At 45.5% G+C, this 16,810-nt stretch overlaps 2 protein-coding genes across 5 annotated transcripts in view; both read right to left on the bottom strand.

Annotated features, from left to right (window-relative positions):
* CRBN (cereblon) overlaps window positions 1-16,810 on the bottom strand; it is a 270,605-nt gene that overhangs the window by 211,008 nt on the left and 42,787 nt on the right. The gene's annotated exons all lie outside the window — the stretch shown is intronic.
* IL5RA (interleukin 5 receptor subunit alpha) lies at window positions 2,380-15,054 on the bottom strand. The gene is made up of 10 exons (XM_054281112.1): window positions 14,988-15,054; window positions 13,776-13,921; window positions 13,339-13,477; window positions 12,228-12,360; window positions 11,956-12,146; window positions 10,843-10,988; window positions 10,276-10,414; window positions 8,924-9,020; window positions 4,508-4,589; window positions 2,380-2,472 (listed from the first exon to the last, which is right to left on the bottom strand). The coding sequence occupies exons 1-10, from the start codon at window positions 15,052-15,054 to the stop codon at window positions 2,380-2,382; spliced, it is 1,233 nt and encodes a 410-aa protein (XP_054137087.1).

Here is a 16,810-nt window from a genome sequence, read left to right as displayed (position 1 = left end):
AAAGTATACACCTCTGGTCTAATTCTGCTCCCAAAAACATGAGTAGGTGAATTTTGGGTTTGTTTTGTAGAGCTGTGAGCTGTCCAAGCTCATGGGGATGGAGCATCTCTGATACTGTGGCTGGAGCAAAGCCCTTCCAGGCCCTGCCTCTGCTCATCCTGGGGATTCCTGAGGATTTGGGGAGCACGGATTGAAACCACTCAATCCGCTAAGGCACGTTTCCAGTCCTTTCAGGCAGGAGCTGAACGGGGCTGTGCATTCCAGAGGAGCAATGCTGCACTGAGGGCCTGCTCGGGGACCTCAGTCTCTGCCATGGACCCTGTGACAGGCTGTCAATCAACCCCAGAGCCACGCCCCCATTGGCTGTCCAACCCCATGAACCATATATGGTCACAGTTCTAGCAGTTTCTTTGTTACTTGTACTCTCATTGGTCCCCACATCTGTCTGTTTACCTTTCTGTTTTCCTATTGGTCATTGTAATCCTTTTCCCGCCCACACTTTCAGGTGATTGGCTGTTGCTCTTGGCTCCGCCCCTTTGTAGCAGTATATAATCCTGGGCCCTCCACCTCTCCTTGTCTTTGTCCTTGGACCCTTTCAGTGTGTGGATGACATAAACTCCCCCTGTAAATCCATGCAGTGCTAGATTTAGATAACCATCTGTCCTGGAGAGGAGCTGCTGCTGGCCGTGGTGTTTGCCGTGACAATGGTGGGGCTCTGTCCTCGTGGGGATGTGTCAGGAGGGCTGCAGCTCCCTGCCACCTGCCCACGCTGCAGCACACCTCACAACAGAGCAGAAAAATAAACCAGCCCTGCAGCACAATTCTGTTTTTAAAAAGAAAAGTGAAATTGTCCTTTCCAGAGGAAGGCAAAGTGCAGTTCCTGGGGGTGCTGTCCTGGAGGCAGCAGGGCAGGAGCAATCAGGGGGTTGGGAGCTGGGCTTGAAGGGAAAAAAATGAGAAATTAATGATTCTGTGCTGTGGGTGTTAAGGGATGGAGATCTGCTGTGGTGGTGCCAAAACTGACACAGCCCTGGGAGTGGCCTGGGATCCTGGGCAAATTCCTTTTCCCCTGTGCTGCCTGGAGTGAAGATTTTCCTCCAGGAATCATGACCATGAGGAGGAGCTCGGCCAGGAATTGTCCTCATCCTGCACCCTTGGTTCTCCAGCATTGACATCACTACAGGTGAGTGGGCTGGACCTGCAGCCTGGCTGGGGAAATGCTGCTGCTCCTGCTTTACACCACGTTGGATTTATTTACCAGGGTGAGTAGAAGTGTGGCTGCTGGCTCTCCAAGCCATCCAGCCCTCATGTCCCCATGAGGACTCATCCTGGAAATACCAAGGACCTGACATGCAAAATATATTTAAATATATTGCATTCACCAGTGCAATAGCTTGGCATTAATGGGAATGGAGTTATGTGCAGAAACTTTATTTATTAGGCTACTTGAATGCATGACATAAAATACATCCCAATAAGTGAAGTCTCATTTTTAGGATTTTGCTAATGAAATTCTGATTTTAGAGTGTTAAAGTTGGGGCCCTCAAATCCATTAAAAGCACATGCAGGAGAGACATTGGAGGTATCAATGTTATATTAATGAGCTACATTAACTTTGATGGAGCAATGCTACTTCACTTAGATGAGAACTGGCTCATTTATTATAATTATTTTTAGTCTATAGTACCTGGAAACTCCATTTCTTTAGGCACCTTCCAAAGAACTTATTGGCTGGATCAAATCTTTATTTTTATTCTTTGTTAGCGTGTTTGACCCAGCTCCATGGACAGGAGGTCTCTTGGAACTGGAAGGAATTCTGCAAGACCAGGAGAACTTCATGGGCCACAGCCAGGGAGGTCAGAGCCCAGGGTGGAAATTCAGGTGGAAATTCACAGTTTTGTTACAAAGCGTAGCAGCAAAGGCCAGGTGAGTGTCCCTGCTCTCATGGTGGCCTTGCTGTGCAGCACTGGGGGTGACAGCACTGGGGTGACAGCACTGGGGTGACAGCACTGGGTGTTTCACACGTTTTTCCTTCTTTTCCCAGTGTTTGACCCCTCTTGGTCACTGCCAGGACCACCTTGCTGCATCCACAGGGCTGTGCCAAACCCAGTTTGCATCTCCAGCTGTCAGAGCAAGGTAAAACAAACATCCAGAAGATTATGGTGCCAACCAGAAAAAATGAATCCATTGGCTCTTTCCCAAGGTTTGTTTTCCCTACACAGCCCTTGTGCCATGAGCTTCCATCCTGTTTGAGTTGGCACTTTCTGTTTGGTAACAAGGCACCTGGTGCAGGCAACTGCTCGTCCCCACTGGGAGCAGGGACACAGAGAGGTGACACAGAGCCCTCTCCAGCGCTGGTGGGTGACCTCGTGGAGCATCTCAGAACACGGAGTCGTCGAGGACGCTGCAGGAGAAGCCTTCAGCCAGGCTGCCCACCTCGGTCTCCGTGGAGCTGGGGCAGGTCCGTGCTCTCTGCAAAGCAAACACCCTTGGAGCTGGGAGCTGGGGGGATGGTGTGGGCTGGGGGAGAGCTGAGAGCTCAAATTGGTGCATTCAGAGAGGGATTAACCCAAAATGTTTCATGGCTGAGGAGCTCAGAAGCATTGGGTTCAACAGGAGGGTTTTCACCCTCTGGCTGAAGCTCTCACTGAGCTGCTCATCCTCTGTCCCTCCAGCCCTGCACCCCCAAACTCCCCACTTGCCAAATCCTCCCACAGTGGCCACCCCTCTGTAGCCAAGAGCAAGGAGCCCAGGAGGAGCTGGAGGGCACAGAATCATTAAATCATTAATGCTGGAAAAGATCTCCCAAGATCATCAAGTCCAACCTTCAGTCAGATCCCACCAAACCCACCAAATCCTATCCCAAAGGGCCACATCTAAAAACCAAAAGTGGTTTTTGAGCTCTCCCAGGGCTGGTGCCTCCACCGCTGCCCTGGGGAGCCTTCTCCAGGGCCTGGCACTCTGGCAGTGAGGGATCGTGGTTTGAGGAACAGGAATTTTTCTGAATATATGGCAGTGAACCCATTTATGGGATCTCATCCTTACAGAGCCCATTTATGGGGCCACGTCCTGGCAGAGCTGCACAAACAGGGGTGCAGGGCTGCAGGAGGCAGCAGCAGTGGCTGAGCTGCTGGGAAGCCCTGCAGGGTGGCAGGTGACACTGCAGGGACAGCAGGTGACACTGCAAGGACAGCAGGTGACACTGCAGGGACCAGCAGGTGACACTGCAGGGTGGCAGGTGACACTGCAGGGACAGCAGGTGACACTGCAGGGACCAGCAGGTGACACTGCAAGGACAGCAGGTGACACTGCAGGGACCAGCAGGTTCCCACGGCACCACCTGCAGGGCTTTCGTCACCTCAGCCCTGTTTACACCGAATTTAGGAACTGAGTGTCCCCAGCAAACAACTTCCCTGTCCCTGGTGGCCTCAGCAGGACCTGGGTCATGTCACAGCCCTCCTGGCAGTGCCACCAGCCCTGTGGCCGTGGTGCCTCTGGCCAGTGCCACCCAGCAGGGACAGCTCGCCTGGAGTGAGGAGTGAAAACAAGGCAGAGCTGCTGTGAGAACCTGAACCTGCCTTTGCAAGCTCACATTTCCAGCTGCAGCATTGATATTTACTATTTCTCACGCTCTTAGGTGTGATGCCCCAAGTTGTGGTGGTTTGCACCCTTTAATTAAAAACAAACATTATAGGGTAATCATCTAAGCCTGTTTCCTCGACCAGACCATGGAGGAAGAACAACACGCAAAAATCAAGCCCCTGTTCCGAGGGGACAAATGGAAATCAAGGTGCTGAGCAGCCCTTCCCCTGAGCAGACAACGAGGGGTTTATCTCATCTGTAAGATAAATGTATTTATCAGAAGTGACAGCAAACCCAGAAAGGCTTAAGCCCAGCTCAACAGCAGGAGCAGAACATTTTGAATTGTGAGGCTGAGCAAGGGCAGCTCTGCAGGAGCCACCCTGCAGTCTCTGTCCGGCTGGGGAGAAACTGCAATTCCTGCAGGGGGCAGAGCCGCGGGTGAGCCCCAAATTCAGAAATTCAGTGTGGGGAACAAAGAACCGGCCCGGAGTCAGGAATGGAGCCGGCAAAGGGAAAACCAGGAGAGGATTTCTGCTGGAATGTGGAATGGAGCCAGCAAAGGGGAAACCCAGACAATATCAATTAACCCTTCTCTTCATTTTTAACCCTTCTGTTCCTTTTTAACCCTTCCCAAACCATAACACCTGCAAGCAAAGCCAGAACTGCAGCAGACTGGGACCTGGGCAAAGGAAGGAGCCACACAGCGAGGTGAGAATCTCCCACAGCAGAGAGGATGGCAAAATCAGCCTCAGGAGTTGCTAAATTCAATGGGGTTAGTGCTCATGGGGTTGGACTTGATGGTCTTGGAGATCTTTTTGAGATTTAATGATTCTGTGACCCTCTTTGCTATCAGCCTTACAGGGGAAAAGCAGCACACAGACAAAAGGATTTATTTTAGTTTAAAAAAAGGAAAAAAATTATTTACCTCATAGTCAATTGGGAAAGGGTCTCGGAATTTGTTGCTGGGCGTTGGGATTGGTGGGAACAGTTTTCTCCAAACGTGGTTTCTGTAAGAAACAGCAGTGGAGGGATGAGAGAGAATTGATGTTCCTGGGGGATGAGGGACCCAAGCAGCAGCAGGTGCTGAGCCCCAGGAGCAGCCAGCTCGGCCTGCGGCACCTCCTGTCAAGGATGGTTGTTGGAACCCTAACTGCTGAGTTTAAGTTTTTAATGTGTGATATTATACACTTTTATTTAAATTATATACTTATAATTTTAGTTTTATTATTTATTTTTGGAAGTTTTTCCTATGGTTTTAGGTTGAACGTAGTGGTTTTTTTGGGGTTAGTGTTTGTTAGCACATAAAGTTGAAAATTCTTGGCAGTCAGGGTTCCAACAGGCGATGGTCCCCCCCGGGGCTGGGCAGCTGTGCCACTCCTCACAGGTCACCTCTGGGCCCTGGGGACAGGCAGGGGACAGGAGGGGGTGGGTGAGGCTGTGCCCATCCTGTGCCAGGGCTTTTGGGGCTGTCTGGGGAGAGCGGAACTGCTCTGATCTGTTCACACTGCTGCTCCTCCCAAGGGCTCTGCTGTCAGGTGCCCCATGTGGACAGCCAGGACAAGCTGCACAAGCTCTTGAAGCTGCCTCGTGCTCAGGCTTTGGTGTGTGGCCATGAACTGGCAGTGCCCCGTGGCAGGAGAGCACCCACAAATAACTGTGTGCCAGGGGAGCTGGGAGCGGGCAGGGAAGGCGGCAGGGACAGCTGAGAGCAAATGGATCTGCTCAGTGCTGTGAGAGCTCACCCTGCTCACACCCTGGGCTCACAGCACAGCGATTTCTGTGACAGCAGAGGGGACTGTTCCTGTCTTTGCTGCATGCCAGAGCCCAGATCCCTCATTCCTGCTGCTGAACGCCCTCGCTGCCTCCAGCCCTGGACAGCACCGTGTCCAACAGGGGCAGGTTCCAGTGGGAGCCTGGCCTGAGTGAGGAGTGCTCAGCCCCGAGTGGGTACCCAGGCTCTGTTCTGGGGGAATCTGCCAGATCTGCTCCTCTGCCCCCTTTATTTTGTGGCAGTCCCCCTGGCTGATGTCTCTTTAGTTCAGTGCTTATGTTCTCAGGACTATTCTTCTAACAGAAGCTTTCTGAGTTCTGTCAAGTTTGCCTTCATCCTATTACTATTCTCCTGGGGAGGAGGAATAATATCTTCTGTCAGCTTGGAGCTAAACCTTGCTGGCTGAGCTGCTGCTGCCTTGAAGGTGACATTGATGTTCACTAATTATAGGTGAAGGGAAGGGCCACACACCCCACAGACACGAGCTGTGGGATTCTCCCCTCTGCTGCACAGGATGAGGCCTTGGGAGGGAATTGTACAGCCACAAATGGGAATATGGGCAGGAAAACAGGGTGGGAGGTGTTTTGGGAGAAACATTTGCTTTTTTTTGTTGATTGGTGTGTTCCTCGTCGTGCTGTTTGCCAAAAAAAGATTTTGATGGAGCCATATCAAAATTATTTATTGAGGCAGCAAAAAGCATAAATTACACATCGCTTCTGGAAGGGGAGCACTTAAGGAAGGTGCACAAATGGCCAGAGAAATGAGGCAGAAGTGTGTCCATGGGGGCTGCTTTGCCCCTCAGGTCGTTGCTGGGGTGGTGCCCTCAGAATGGTGCTGTTCTTTTTTGGAGGTTACTGAAAAGTCAGAGTTCTGTGGTTAAAGATCTCTTCACAAAAAGCATCCCAGGCATCTCTGTCTGCACAGGTTAAGGCACAGCCTTTGTCCATGGTCACTGCTGGGACCTTCAGGCCTTGGTCACACCCCACGGGACCCTGGTGCCTTAAATCAGCATTTCAGGGTCTGGGGTTTGTGCTGTGTCTGCTTTTCCGAAATCTCCCCTCTTCCCACAGGCTGTGACATGGAAAGGCTGGAGATAAACATGAGAAACAGGCAGGAGAACAAGCTCTCCTTGCTCTGTGATGGGATTGAGGAGGTTTTTGGTGTAACTCCAGGTCAGAGTGCCTCCCCTGAGATTCCCCATGGAGTTTTTCCAAAGCTGGCTGGTGATGCTGCTCGTGGGCTGCTGAGGGGTGCAGAAGTGGGGGATACCTGGGTGACCACACTGATTTTGGGGTGTGGAGGGCACTGAGTGCCCTCATGCCAGAGCAATAACTGACCCCATCCTCCTGGGGGCTCACAGGAGAAAATGTTATTTCTAGGGAAGTACAGTGCTCACTGCTAAAGGCAGAGAGCAAACCAGGAGAGCATTCAATTGTGGTTTTTATCAAGACTCTATCAGCCTCTGCAAGTGAGTGAAGGGAAGAGCCTGCCCAAACTGTCCCACAGGGCCCCTTTGCCTGGCAGCACTCCTCCCAAACGCTGGGCTTTAACCCTGATGCCTGCAAGTACACAGAAAAATTTATGGAGCTCTTTGGTGTAATGAAATTCCTTATAATGGCTGGAATCACACGAAATTTGAAACTATTCCGCGGATTGAATCGCAGAGTGCACTTCATGAATTTTCAAGAGCAGTAAAAACAGAGAGTACTAATGAAACTGTGATCTAGGAAACCTGCTCGATTTTTCTTTTTTTAATATCTGCAGGTACAACGCTGTGTTTCATCTTCTTACACTGGCCCATCCTCCCAGGGCAGGCTGGGGATTACAGAAGGAGAAGGAGCAGCAGGGAAGGGTGGAATAAGGTGAGCAGCTCCATGAAATTCAGAGAAGCAGGGAGGTAAAATTTTCATCATGTTGGCAAAGAGAGAAAGTAATGAGCCTTTGGGTGTTGGGGGATTTTATACTGGAGGGAAACTCCTGGGAGCAACCAAGGTAGCAGCAAGCGGCTGAACCTGGAAAAGCCCTCTGAAATTTGGATTAAAACATACAATGCATTAGTACAGCATCTCCAGGTTGAGTAGAATTGTACCCTGGATTAATTTCTCCCCTTGTGTGTGTTCCAGGATCTCCAAAGGGGGTAAATGTAATATTCAAATGCTGTCAGAACTCCACAGGAAACATGGAGCAAACTGCTGCTGGCTGGTGTTGGTTCTGCTGTCCCAAAGAGAGAGGAGAGAGCTGGAGAAGGTGCTGGAGCAGGGGAGATCTCCAGCTCCAGCTCAATCCATAAAATAATCATGTAAGTAAGAGAAATTTGGGATTTTCAGCAAGACATCAAGGCTGTGTAGCTGAGGACAAGTGTGTGACATGGGGATTGTCACTGACAAATTTTATAAAAAATCCTTTGCCAGAACCTTTTCTCCTGGGAAGCTGGGAAGCTTCAGCTTCTCCCTGTTTTGCTACTTTGGATGTGATCTGGAGAATTGTTTACCCAGCGTGTGAAATTGTTTTTAATTAATGACCAATCACAGGTGCAGCTGTGTGGAGGCTGTGAGCAGTCACAAGATTTATTATTCATTCTTTGCCAGCCTTCTGATGTCTCCTTTCTCTTTCTTTTGTGTAGTTTTAGTATATAATTTCCTTTTAATATAATATATATCATAAAATAATAAATCAGCCTTCTGAAACATGGAGCCAGGATTCTCATCTCTTCCCTACAAATTCCACAGGGATGAATTCCCTGTGCTGCTCCTGCCAGAGCCCTCCTGAGCAGAGCCCTGAGAACAGTCCCACAGGCAGAGTTCATCTCAGTTATCCTCTTGGAGCATCCTGTCCCCAGCACCTTCATTGGATACAGGAAACACAGCAGGGACAGGAAAACAGCCAAGGATGCATCAGGATGAGCAACAAATAAAAAGGCACTAAAGAAATGAATAGGGAATTAGCACTTCCATGAAGGAGAGATGTGGTTATTGTGCACTGGTAACTGCTGCTTGCTGCGTGTTTCAGGGAGAAACTTCTCATTACATGGAGCCTTTAATCCATCACTTATGATTTGGCTGTCACAGACACAAATCCGAAGTGTAGCTGGGCTTCCTCACTGTGCATTTGGGGAGTTTTGGCCTTTGCTATACAGCATCCAAAGCCAGAATGTAATTAAAAATAAATTCAATATTTCAAATACCCAAAGCAAACGTTAGAGGTCTGGGTATTTTGCCATGAGGGATGTTCTGAGCAGCTTTCACCAGGGATAAATGAAGATTGCTGGGGAAATCACTGACCCAATCAGGTGCATTTAATGAAGAAATGAGATAAGGACAAACAGATTTTAACAAATTTTAAACAATTCACCTCACTCAATATATGGGTTTGTTGTATAAGATTAAATTGAATAACTCTCTTACCCCACCAGTTTTGATGAATGTTATTATTGATAATTAATGAGGCTGATTATTTTTGCTTTGTATATTTAGGCAAACTCAGCTTTTACTCAGAATTAAGCAAAGCTTGTGACATCCCCCCACACTGGTCCTTGGTTATACTGTAATAAAAAAAAATGCTAATACTTACATTTGGCATAATATAGCAACAAGCAGCAACATGCAGGACGTGGACACACAGAGCAGAGTGAGAATCCAGGCTATGGAATTCTCCAGTTTATTTTGCCCTGAATTTCAAGGGAAAAAAAAAGAAGTTAAATGTATTATTTTATTACAGATTATTTGAAATGTGTTTAGAATTTGGATATTTCATTAGATGTTTAATGTGGTTGTATTCAGATCACAAATTAACATGCAGATCTTGAGGACTTGATCCTAGAATAAGAAATTAAATATAGAGCTTCAAGAAGAGTTTCCATGGCACTGAATTTCTGATTTCAGCAATAATTTTATTTTGGTATAAAGGAGAGAACAATGGGCTGAGAAAGTGGCATGAACCTGTATTGTGCCAATGAACTGCAACAAACCCCTAAAAATTCCTTTCCATGAGAAAAACTGGGTTAAGTGGTCATGTCCTTGGATGTTGTTGAGATTTAAGTAAATTTTTAGGGAAGACAAATTTTGTTTTGCCATCAGAATGAATTTTCCATGTTTGCTGTGTGAGCCAGGCCAAGGGGATGTGTTGGAGAAAGGAGGCAAAACACTGAAAATGTGAATTCGTGGTACAAGGAGGGGAAATGTAGTAAACAGGAGTGTAACAGAGTATTTTCTAAGTGAAAACAAGGAAGTTGAGAAACTCCAGAGATAAGAGCAAAGGAGGATGTCTAAGAACACACAGTTGATAACGTGCAGTGATAAAGGAACTGGTATTTCCACAACAACTTGGTCAGCAAGCAGGAAGTACAAAACAGCATGGGGCCAATGATCAGGTGTCAAAGATGCTAAAACCATGTTCTTTTTTCTCCCAGCATTTAAGGAGTGAGATAATTTCAGTAAATTAAATTCAAAGCCCTGTTTTCCTGTTTCCTATTAGAATTTTGTGATGTTGGGCACGCTCCTGATTAGGCAGCATTGCTCCCCAGCAATGGGGATGCTAAAAGATGCTAAAAGAATGTTCTTTTTTCCCTCAGCATTGAAGGGGTGAGATAATTTCAGTGAATCAATGGCTGACATGGCCTCTCATATTTATTTCCAGCATGAACATCGCAATGAGGACAGGGAAAAACCTGAAAAAACTGCAGTGATGCAAGAAAAGGCCTTGAGTTTAAAGCAATCTCTGGAAATTTCACAAAGCATTGCTTAAAACCAATCCTCTTGCAATTAGTTTGTTTTTAATGGAACAGATTTAAATCCCCTTGGCATTAACAAGTCAGGTTTTTCCTCCAAATCTCTGTTTTCCTGTTTCCTGTGAGAATTCTGGGCAGGCTCCTGATGAGGCAGCATTGTTTCCCCAGTTAGCAGTGGAATATTGGGAATTCTCACCGACGTAAACGATGGCACTCCAGTCACTCCAGACTCCTGGGGCACGGCAGATGTGGTTGAGGTTGGCTCTGATCCTGATGGAATATCTGCTGCTGGCATCCACCCTCAGCTGGAAACTGCTGGAGGAGAGGCTCAGGATCTGTCAGGAACACAAGTTGAGCTATCAGAGATTAATGAAGACTCAACCATTCAGAAAACAAATTCAAACTGTGTTTATCTTTTTTTTATCATTATTAACTGCAAGCTGCTGGCCTTGCTTTGGAGGTCAGAATCCCATTTTTATAGGTGTAACTTCTCCTAACACACCAGTATTCCAGGGAAAATTCCTGGGAAATTCCTCATTTCTCCATTCTTCTTCCAGATTCTCAATGCAGCATTTTCGAAATGGGAAAAACACTTCTGAACCCAAATGCATAAGCTGAATAAATCCAATTTTGTCCTGCTTTCCCCAGTTCCTTGGGGATGGTTTGTGGCAGATTGAGAAGGAACTGAGGAAAAGAGGAAGGCAAATTCCAGCTGGAGAGGACAGGAATGTTGGATAATTTTGGATGCTGGAGGAGCAATTACCTGCTTGTTACCTGACTTCAGGTTGAGGAGATAAAATTCATATTCAAAACATTCCTCGTGGAAAGGAGAAATTGGCTTCTCCCACGTGGCCAGGAGATCGTTCTGCTCCAGGGAAATGCTGATATTTCTGGGAATATTCACTTTCTCTGCAAAAAGAAAACCATACAGGTGAGTTATTTATAGAGACAAGTTTAAATACTAAAAAACTGGAGCATTTAATAACCTGATAGTGTTTCCAAGTAGGACCTATAATTATTGCATTTATTTCCCTTTTTGGACTGAAAAGATAAGGATTTAAGAGGAATAACTACATTGCTGGTAATAGTTATAGGAAAACAGTTTGGAAAATCCACTTTAATTTTTGGAAATTTAGATTACTGGGGAAAGAGGAATTTATTAAATTAATTTCCACAGAAGTATTAAACTAATGATAGAATAGTTAGAAAAATTTCATTTCCAGGAAGAAGAAAATGCAGATGTAGCCAGGAAAGTTATTGAAAAATGAAAAAAAATTCAAAGGAATTCAGCTGCTGTTATGGGGATGATTTCTAAAAAGAAAATTTGTGATTTTTTTCTCTTAGTGAAGTCATGAAAATGAGAACTCTTATCTGTTTAAAAAAAGAAAAAGGTATGGAACTAATGCAGGAAAGTAAATTATTTGTGTGGATGAAAGATGATAGACAATCATGGCTGATATTCCCTTTTATTCCAGACTGTAATGTCTTCCTTTACAGGACAGGGTTAACTTGAACACCACATGTCTTACTACTTTTTAAAAAAGGCTGCAAAATTAAGGGTAATAAAAACAGTGTTTTAAAGTATATTGACTAAATCAACTGCAAATTAATATTGGAAATAATGCTTTAGCTAACAAACAGCAAACTAATTGCCTTTACTAGCTTTTAGCTTTGCAATTCTATAATTTAAAATAGATGGTTAAAATCAAATTTAGCTAAAACAATCCAGTTATTTCTTTCAATTCCCTTAAGATGACTACACAAAATCAACACATCCTTTCACCTGCATCAAGAACCACTCAATCCAACCGAGCTTCCTCACATTTTGACAATCCTGCCAGACATTTTTGATACTTTTTAATGTATTCCTACTCACCGATGGCATTTTGGTTAAATAACTGCTGGAAAGGCTTGATTGCAGCGCGTTTGCTGGAGCCATTAATGTGAATGACAATGAGGTTGTCAATCTCACCAGGCTGAATCTGAGTACTTGAAAATCTGCACTCAATGTTCCTGCTCCACTTGTCTTTGCTGTAAGTGGGACATTCCTCTGTGTGTGTCTCATACCTAAATTAAAATTAAAATGCTGGTGAGACAAGGTGCTCTTAAAGAAATTCACTGCTGGCTGGAGAAGCAGCAAACACCAACCTGTAAAACAGGAAATATTTGGTGTCCTCTGGAGCCCCTTGGCCAGGGAGCCAGCTGCAGTGGAGAGAGACATTGCCAAGGATGGTGACGTGGGTGACACAGGACAGGTTGGTGACAGAGGTCTCTGCAGCACCTGGAGAGGCAAGGAATTACAGAGCAGAAAGAAAACCTCACTGCAGAAATCATAACAGGTTCTTGTTGCTAAAACACTTTGATTCCAGTTTGGGCCATTGTAGCTGTGTCTGTTGCATCCAATTCTCCTTTTTTATTCCAGTTTGGGCCTTTCTAGCTCTGTATGTTACATCTAATTTTCTTCCTTATTTATTCAATTTTGGACCATTATAACTGTGTCTCTCTTCCTTTTTGATTCCAGTTTGGGCCATTATAGCTGTGTCTGTTACATCTAATTTTCTTCCTTTTTTATTCCAGTTTGGGCCATTGTAGCTGTGTCTGTTGCATCCAATTCTCCTTTTTGATTCCTGTTTGGGCCATTGTAGCTCTGTATGTTACATCTAATTTTCTTCCTTTTTTTATTCCATTTTGGACCATTATAACTGTGTCTGTTGCATCTATTTTCTTCCTTTTTTATTCTAGTTTGGGCCATTGTAGCTGTGTCTGTTACATCTAATTTTCTTCCCTTCTGATTCCAGTTTGGGCCATTATAACTGTGTCTGTCGCATCTGTTTTCTTCCTTTTTCATTCCAGTTTGGGCCATTTTAGCTGTGTCTGTGCACCCAATTCCCCTGCCCATCACACAGCTCAGTGCCTTGGGAAGGATGCAGTTCCCAAGCAGTGAGTAAAGCCGTGCCACACAGCTCTGTGTATTTCATGTGCAACAAGGCAGCAATATCCTAGGTGCACCACGCTAGGTTAACTCAGCCTTAGCAAGGCATTGTTAGAAAATTTTATAGGTGTTGTTGACATTTTGCCCCTCCAGATTGCACTCCAGGCTCCACTGCAGCAGGGAAAGGTCTGGACGAAATCCTTTTGTAGCAGGTAGAGCGGAAAGCGCCGTATTTTTATTTTGAAGAGCTAAACCTGTCACCTTTCAATGTTCAGCCCACAGATTGGGGCAGAACACACACCCCAGGCCCTCTGTGGGTTTTCTTACCTGGCAGAGGTGGGAGGTGTCCCTGCACCCAGTCACTGCCCCTCTGGAGGCCCTCCTGGAGCAGCAAGGTGCGCACGCGGGCGGAGAAGCCGTTGTGAAGCGCCGCTGTTCGCACGCTGTGGGTCCTGCTGGTGTCATACTGAAACAGAAAATAGCAAATAACCACAGGGGATGGGAGGCAAAATGAGGGACCTGCAGAGACTCAGCCACACATTGGGGTGAGCTCAGTGAGCTGAATGGGGAGCCAGTGCTCAAAACCAGGATCCATCCTCCCCTCAAAAGGAAAACTGCAATTCCCAAGGCTCATCCCAGCAGAGCTGTGTCCACAAGGATGGCTGAGATGGAATCTCTGCAGCTCCCAAAGCATGGGTTTAGATAAAAGAGAACAGCAGGGATTTAGCCTTCTCAGGATCCTTGATTTAGTTTTTTTCTCTTACCTCTTCTGGCTCAGGGCTCAGGATTTTCACATCGTACCTAATGGTGGAGTTGTTTTGTTCCTGAGCAGGGTTTGGCTCCCACTGTAACAGCACTTGTGCTAATGCAGAGACTGTGAGGGTGAAGTTAACAGGTGGCAAAACCTGGACTGGAAGGGAGAAAACAGAAATATCCATCAGTGTCCAATCCAGTGAATTGTTTAGAGCAATACCTGTTTGCAAGCAGTGAGCAATACAAGCAAATAATTTCATTTTAATATTATGTTCTCTCAACAGAACATAATAAAATATGTTCTAATATTTGACCTTATAAAATATTTCTAATATTTGACCAAAAAAAAAACTTTAAATAACCAACACCCCATCAAATAAGAGTTTATTAAAACTTAGCTTGAAAAATGAAATTTTTACAACAGTTTCAACTTGAACATTAGTGTGATATATTACATTTGGCTTGTTAATTAGGTTCAGAGTTTCCATCTTGGTCCTCACTGTCACACAGGGCTGATGGAGTGATCAACTGCATGAGCAATTCTCACTCCCATCAGCTTGCAGGAGAGGGCAGCGTGGGGGGCTTTCAAAGAGAAGGTTGACAGCCACAAGAAGTTGCATGTGAGAGTAGAACCAAAATGATGAACAGAGGAATTAAGCACAAATGGAAGGAAACACAGAAGGATGGGAAGGATAATTTAAAATGACAGGGCAAGAAGGATTCCTGGAGCTCCCTTGGAAATGAGGAGGAGCTCATGCTGGGGGAAATGTTAGCATATAAATAGCAGGGCAGTGGAATAATCAATCTGCTCCCCTCCAGCTCTTCAGAGCCTGCTCTCCCTTATTTGCCAAACCCCAGGCTGCTGAGGGCCATCAGCACCCCTGGGAGTGCCCAAGGCCAGGCTGGATGTGACTCTGAGCAGCCTGGCACAGGGGAAGGTGTCCCTGACCATGTCAGGGGATGGAACTGGATGGGCTTTAAGGTCCCTTCCAACCCAAACCATTCTGGGATTCCGTGATCAGAAGATTTCTCTTCTCCTGTGATTCCAAACTTGGATGCCCAGGAGTTCACATTGCAGTAGGAAAACTGCCCCAAAAAGGCTCAGAAAACCCCAACACAAGTTGCGTCCCCATGACTGGAGATTCTTTTCTCCCAGAGCAAACCAGGCACCAACTGGGAACAGTCTGGGACAGGGCACTGCCCTGGCAGCTGGAACTCCTCACCTCCTGCACCCTGAGGTGTGTTTGTTGTCCAGAGGAGGAGCAGGAAAGCTGGCATCCCACTGGCCATCATCTTTGGGTGGCGGGTGGGCACAGCCAGGCATCAGCCCACCAGCCCTGGCACCGTTTCACAGGAGCTAAAAATGAACAAAGGTTAAAGCCAAGCCAAGGGTTAAACACCCAACCCACGGATCACAACCTATCCCCATGATCAAAGGGGTGAAACGCTGCCTTGCAGGGATAGACTCTTTTCTTGCAGGAAAATGTTTCTTGTGGGAGCTAAATTTAATATAGGTACACAGAGCACGTTTCATGTTGCTCCCTTTGCCAGCCCTCTCTGAAAAGCTGCTGCTTTCAAGCCTTCATGTGGGGATGTTCAGGGCATCCGTGGATTTAAGCATTTCTCCATGAAGGTGAGTCAGGTTCGTGTAGACTGGCTTTGGGAGAGTCCCATTTCCTCCAAGAACAGAAATAACCATATTTTAGCTCCCACTCTATATAAAATAGCTGATTACTGGGATTTACTGTCTAGTTACTCCTCCAATAAAGCTCTCTAAAGACACAGCCACTGCTCACCTCAAGGCTAATTCTCCACCATTAATTATTGAGTGTAAGAGAAACTGCTTTGTTTGTTCCTAATTTCAATGAACAACAATTTTTAATGCTTAAACCCAGCATTTTCTTATGGATGGTTTCATGAATTACTGGGAGAAAAAAAAAATCTCAGTGTAATCATTCATGTATAACCTAATATAAAAATGGGCATTCAGAACAGCAGCTTTCCAAAATGTTCTTACTGAAGAGAAATGCACCCCCCCAGCCAATCTCACCACCTCCCTGGGGCACTACAGCAATTGCTCACATGGAAAATATAATATTTTCCATTGGTAATGAGCAGGAATAACCCAGGGACTGGAAGCACTCCCACTGATCACAGTTGGAATAATTCTGCTGTACAGTAACTATTTTTCAAAATGCAGTCTGAGTGCTGAGTTCATTAAAATGACACATCATCTACAGTGCAGTGTGTTTTTAATGTCCAACTCCTCTCATTATCTATATTCACATTTTGTGCCTCTCTGCTTTCCTGACAGCCCAAATGCGCACAAGGCCAGCTGAAACTCAGGAGTTTGCTAATGGATTGTTCCTGGGGAGCCAGAGTTTGATTTTGTGTGTGTTGGATTATGGAATGACATCCTGGCCAGGCGTTTTGATTCTCCCAAAATGTAGCAAGCCACAGACAATGGGACAAATATTCTTTACAGCACACATTTCTGCCTGCACAAATTACTGACATCAGGCTTTCTTTAGCGCTTCAGGAAACATCCTTTCATTTACCTAAAGAGACCAGCAAATACTCTAATATTAACTTTTCTCTATGTTTAGAAGTAAAAATTCATTATGCTCACATCCTTGAAAATAAAAAACAACTTTGGGAAAGAAGCTTCATTAGTTTCACTGCTGAGAGCATTCACTCTTTTTCCTAAAAAAGGCAATTACTTCAGTACATTATTTTTTAAAAATCTTTTAAAAGCCTCATGTTTTGCAAGTGCTTAGCATTCACATCTACTTGAATAATGTCAGTGTGTTGGTTTCAGGCATTATTATAACTACAACAGCTGACTCTCCCTTGGGTTTATTTAAAGTGGGTTTGGCTACCTGTGGATTTTTTTTCTTAATTTGTCCACAAAAAGTTAAGGGTTCTGATTTTTCTTTCCCTTATACTTTCATAAAGATCCTAAAGATATTTTTTCTTCTGCCTAAAATCTTGCATGTATTACATCTTTTATTTTCTGTGCAGCATGTTACTGAACTGAAACTGATTA

This window comes from Melozone crissalis, unplaced genomic scaffold, assembly GCF_028551555.1.
Source record: "Melozone crissalis strain CALT ecotype California unplaced genomic scaffold, PUWL_Pcris_2 ptg000029l_1, whole genome shotgun sequence".
In the NCBI taxonomy this organism is placed as follows: Eukaryota; Metazoa; Chordata; class Aves; order Passeriformes; family Passerellidae; genus Melozone; species Melozone crissalis.
The sequence above is the reverse complement of the archived record's forward strand: the minus strand, read 5'-3'. Positions and strand labels throughout refer to the sequence as shown.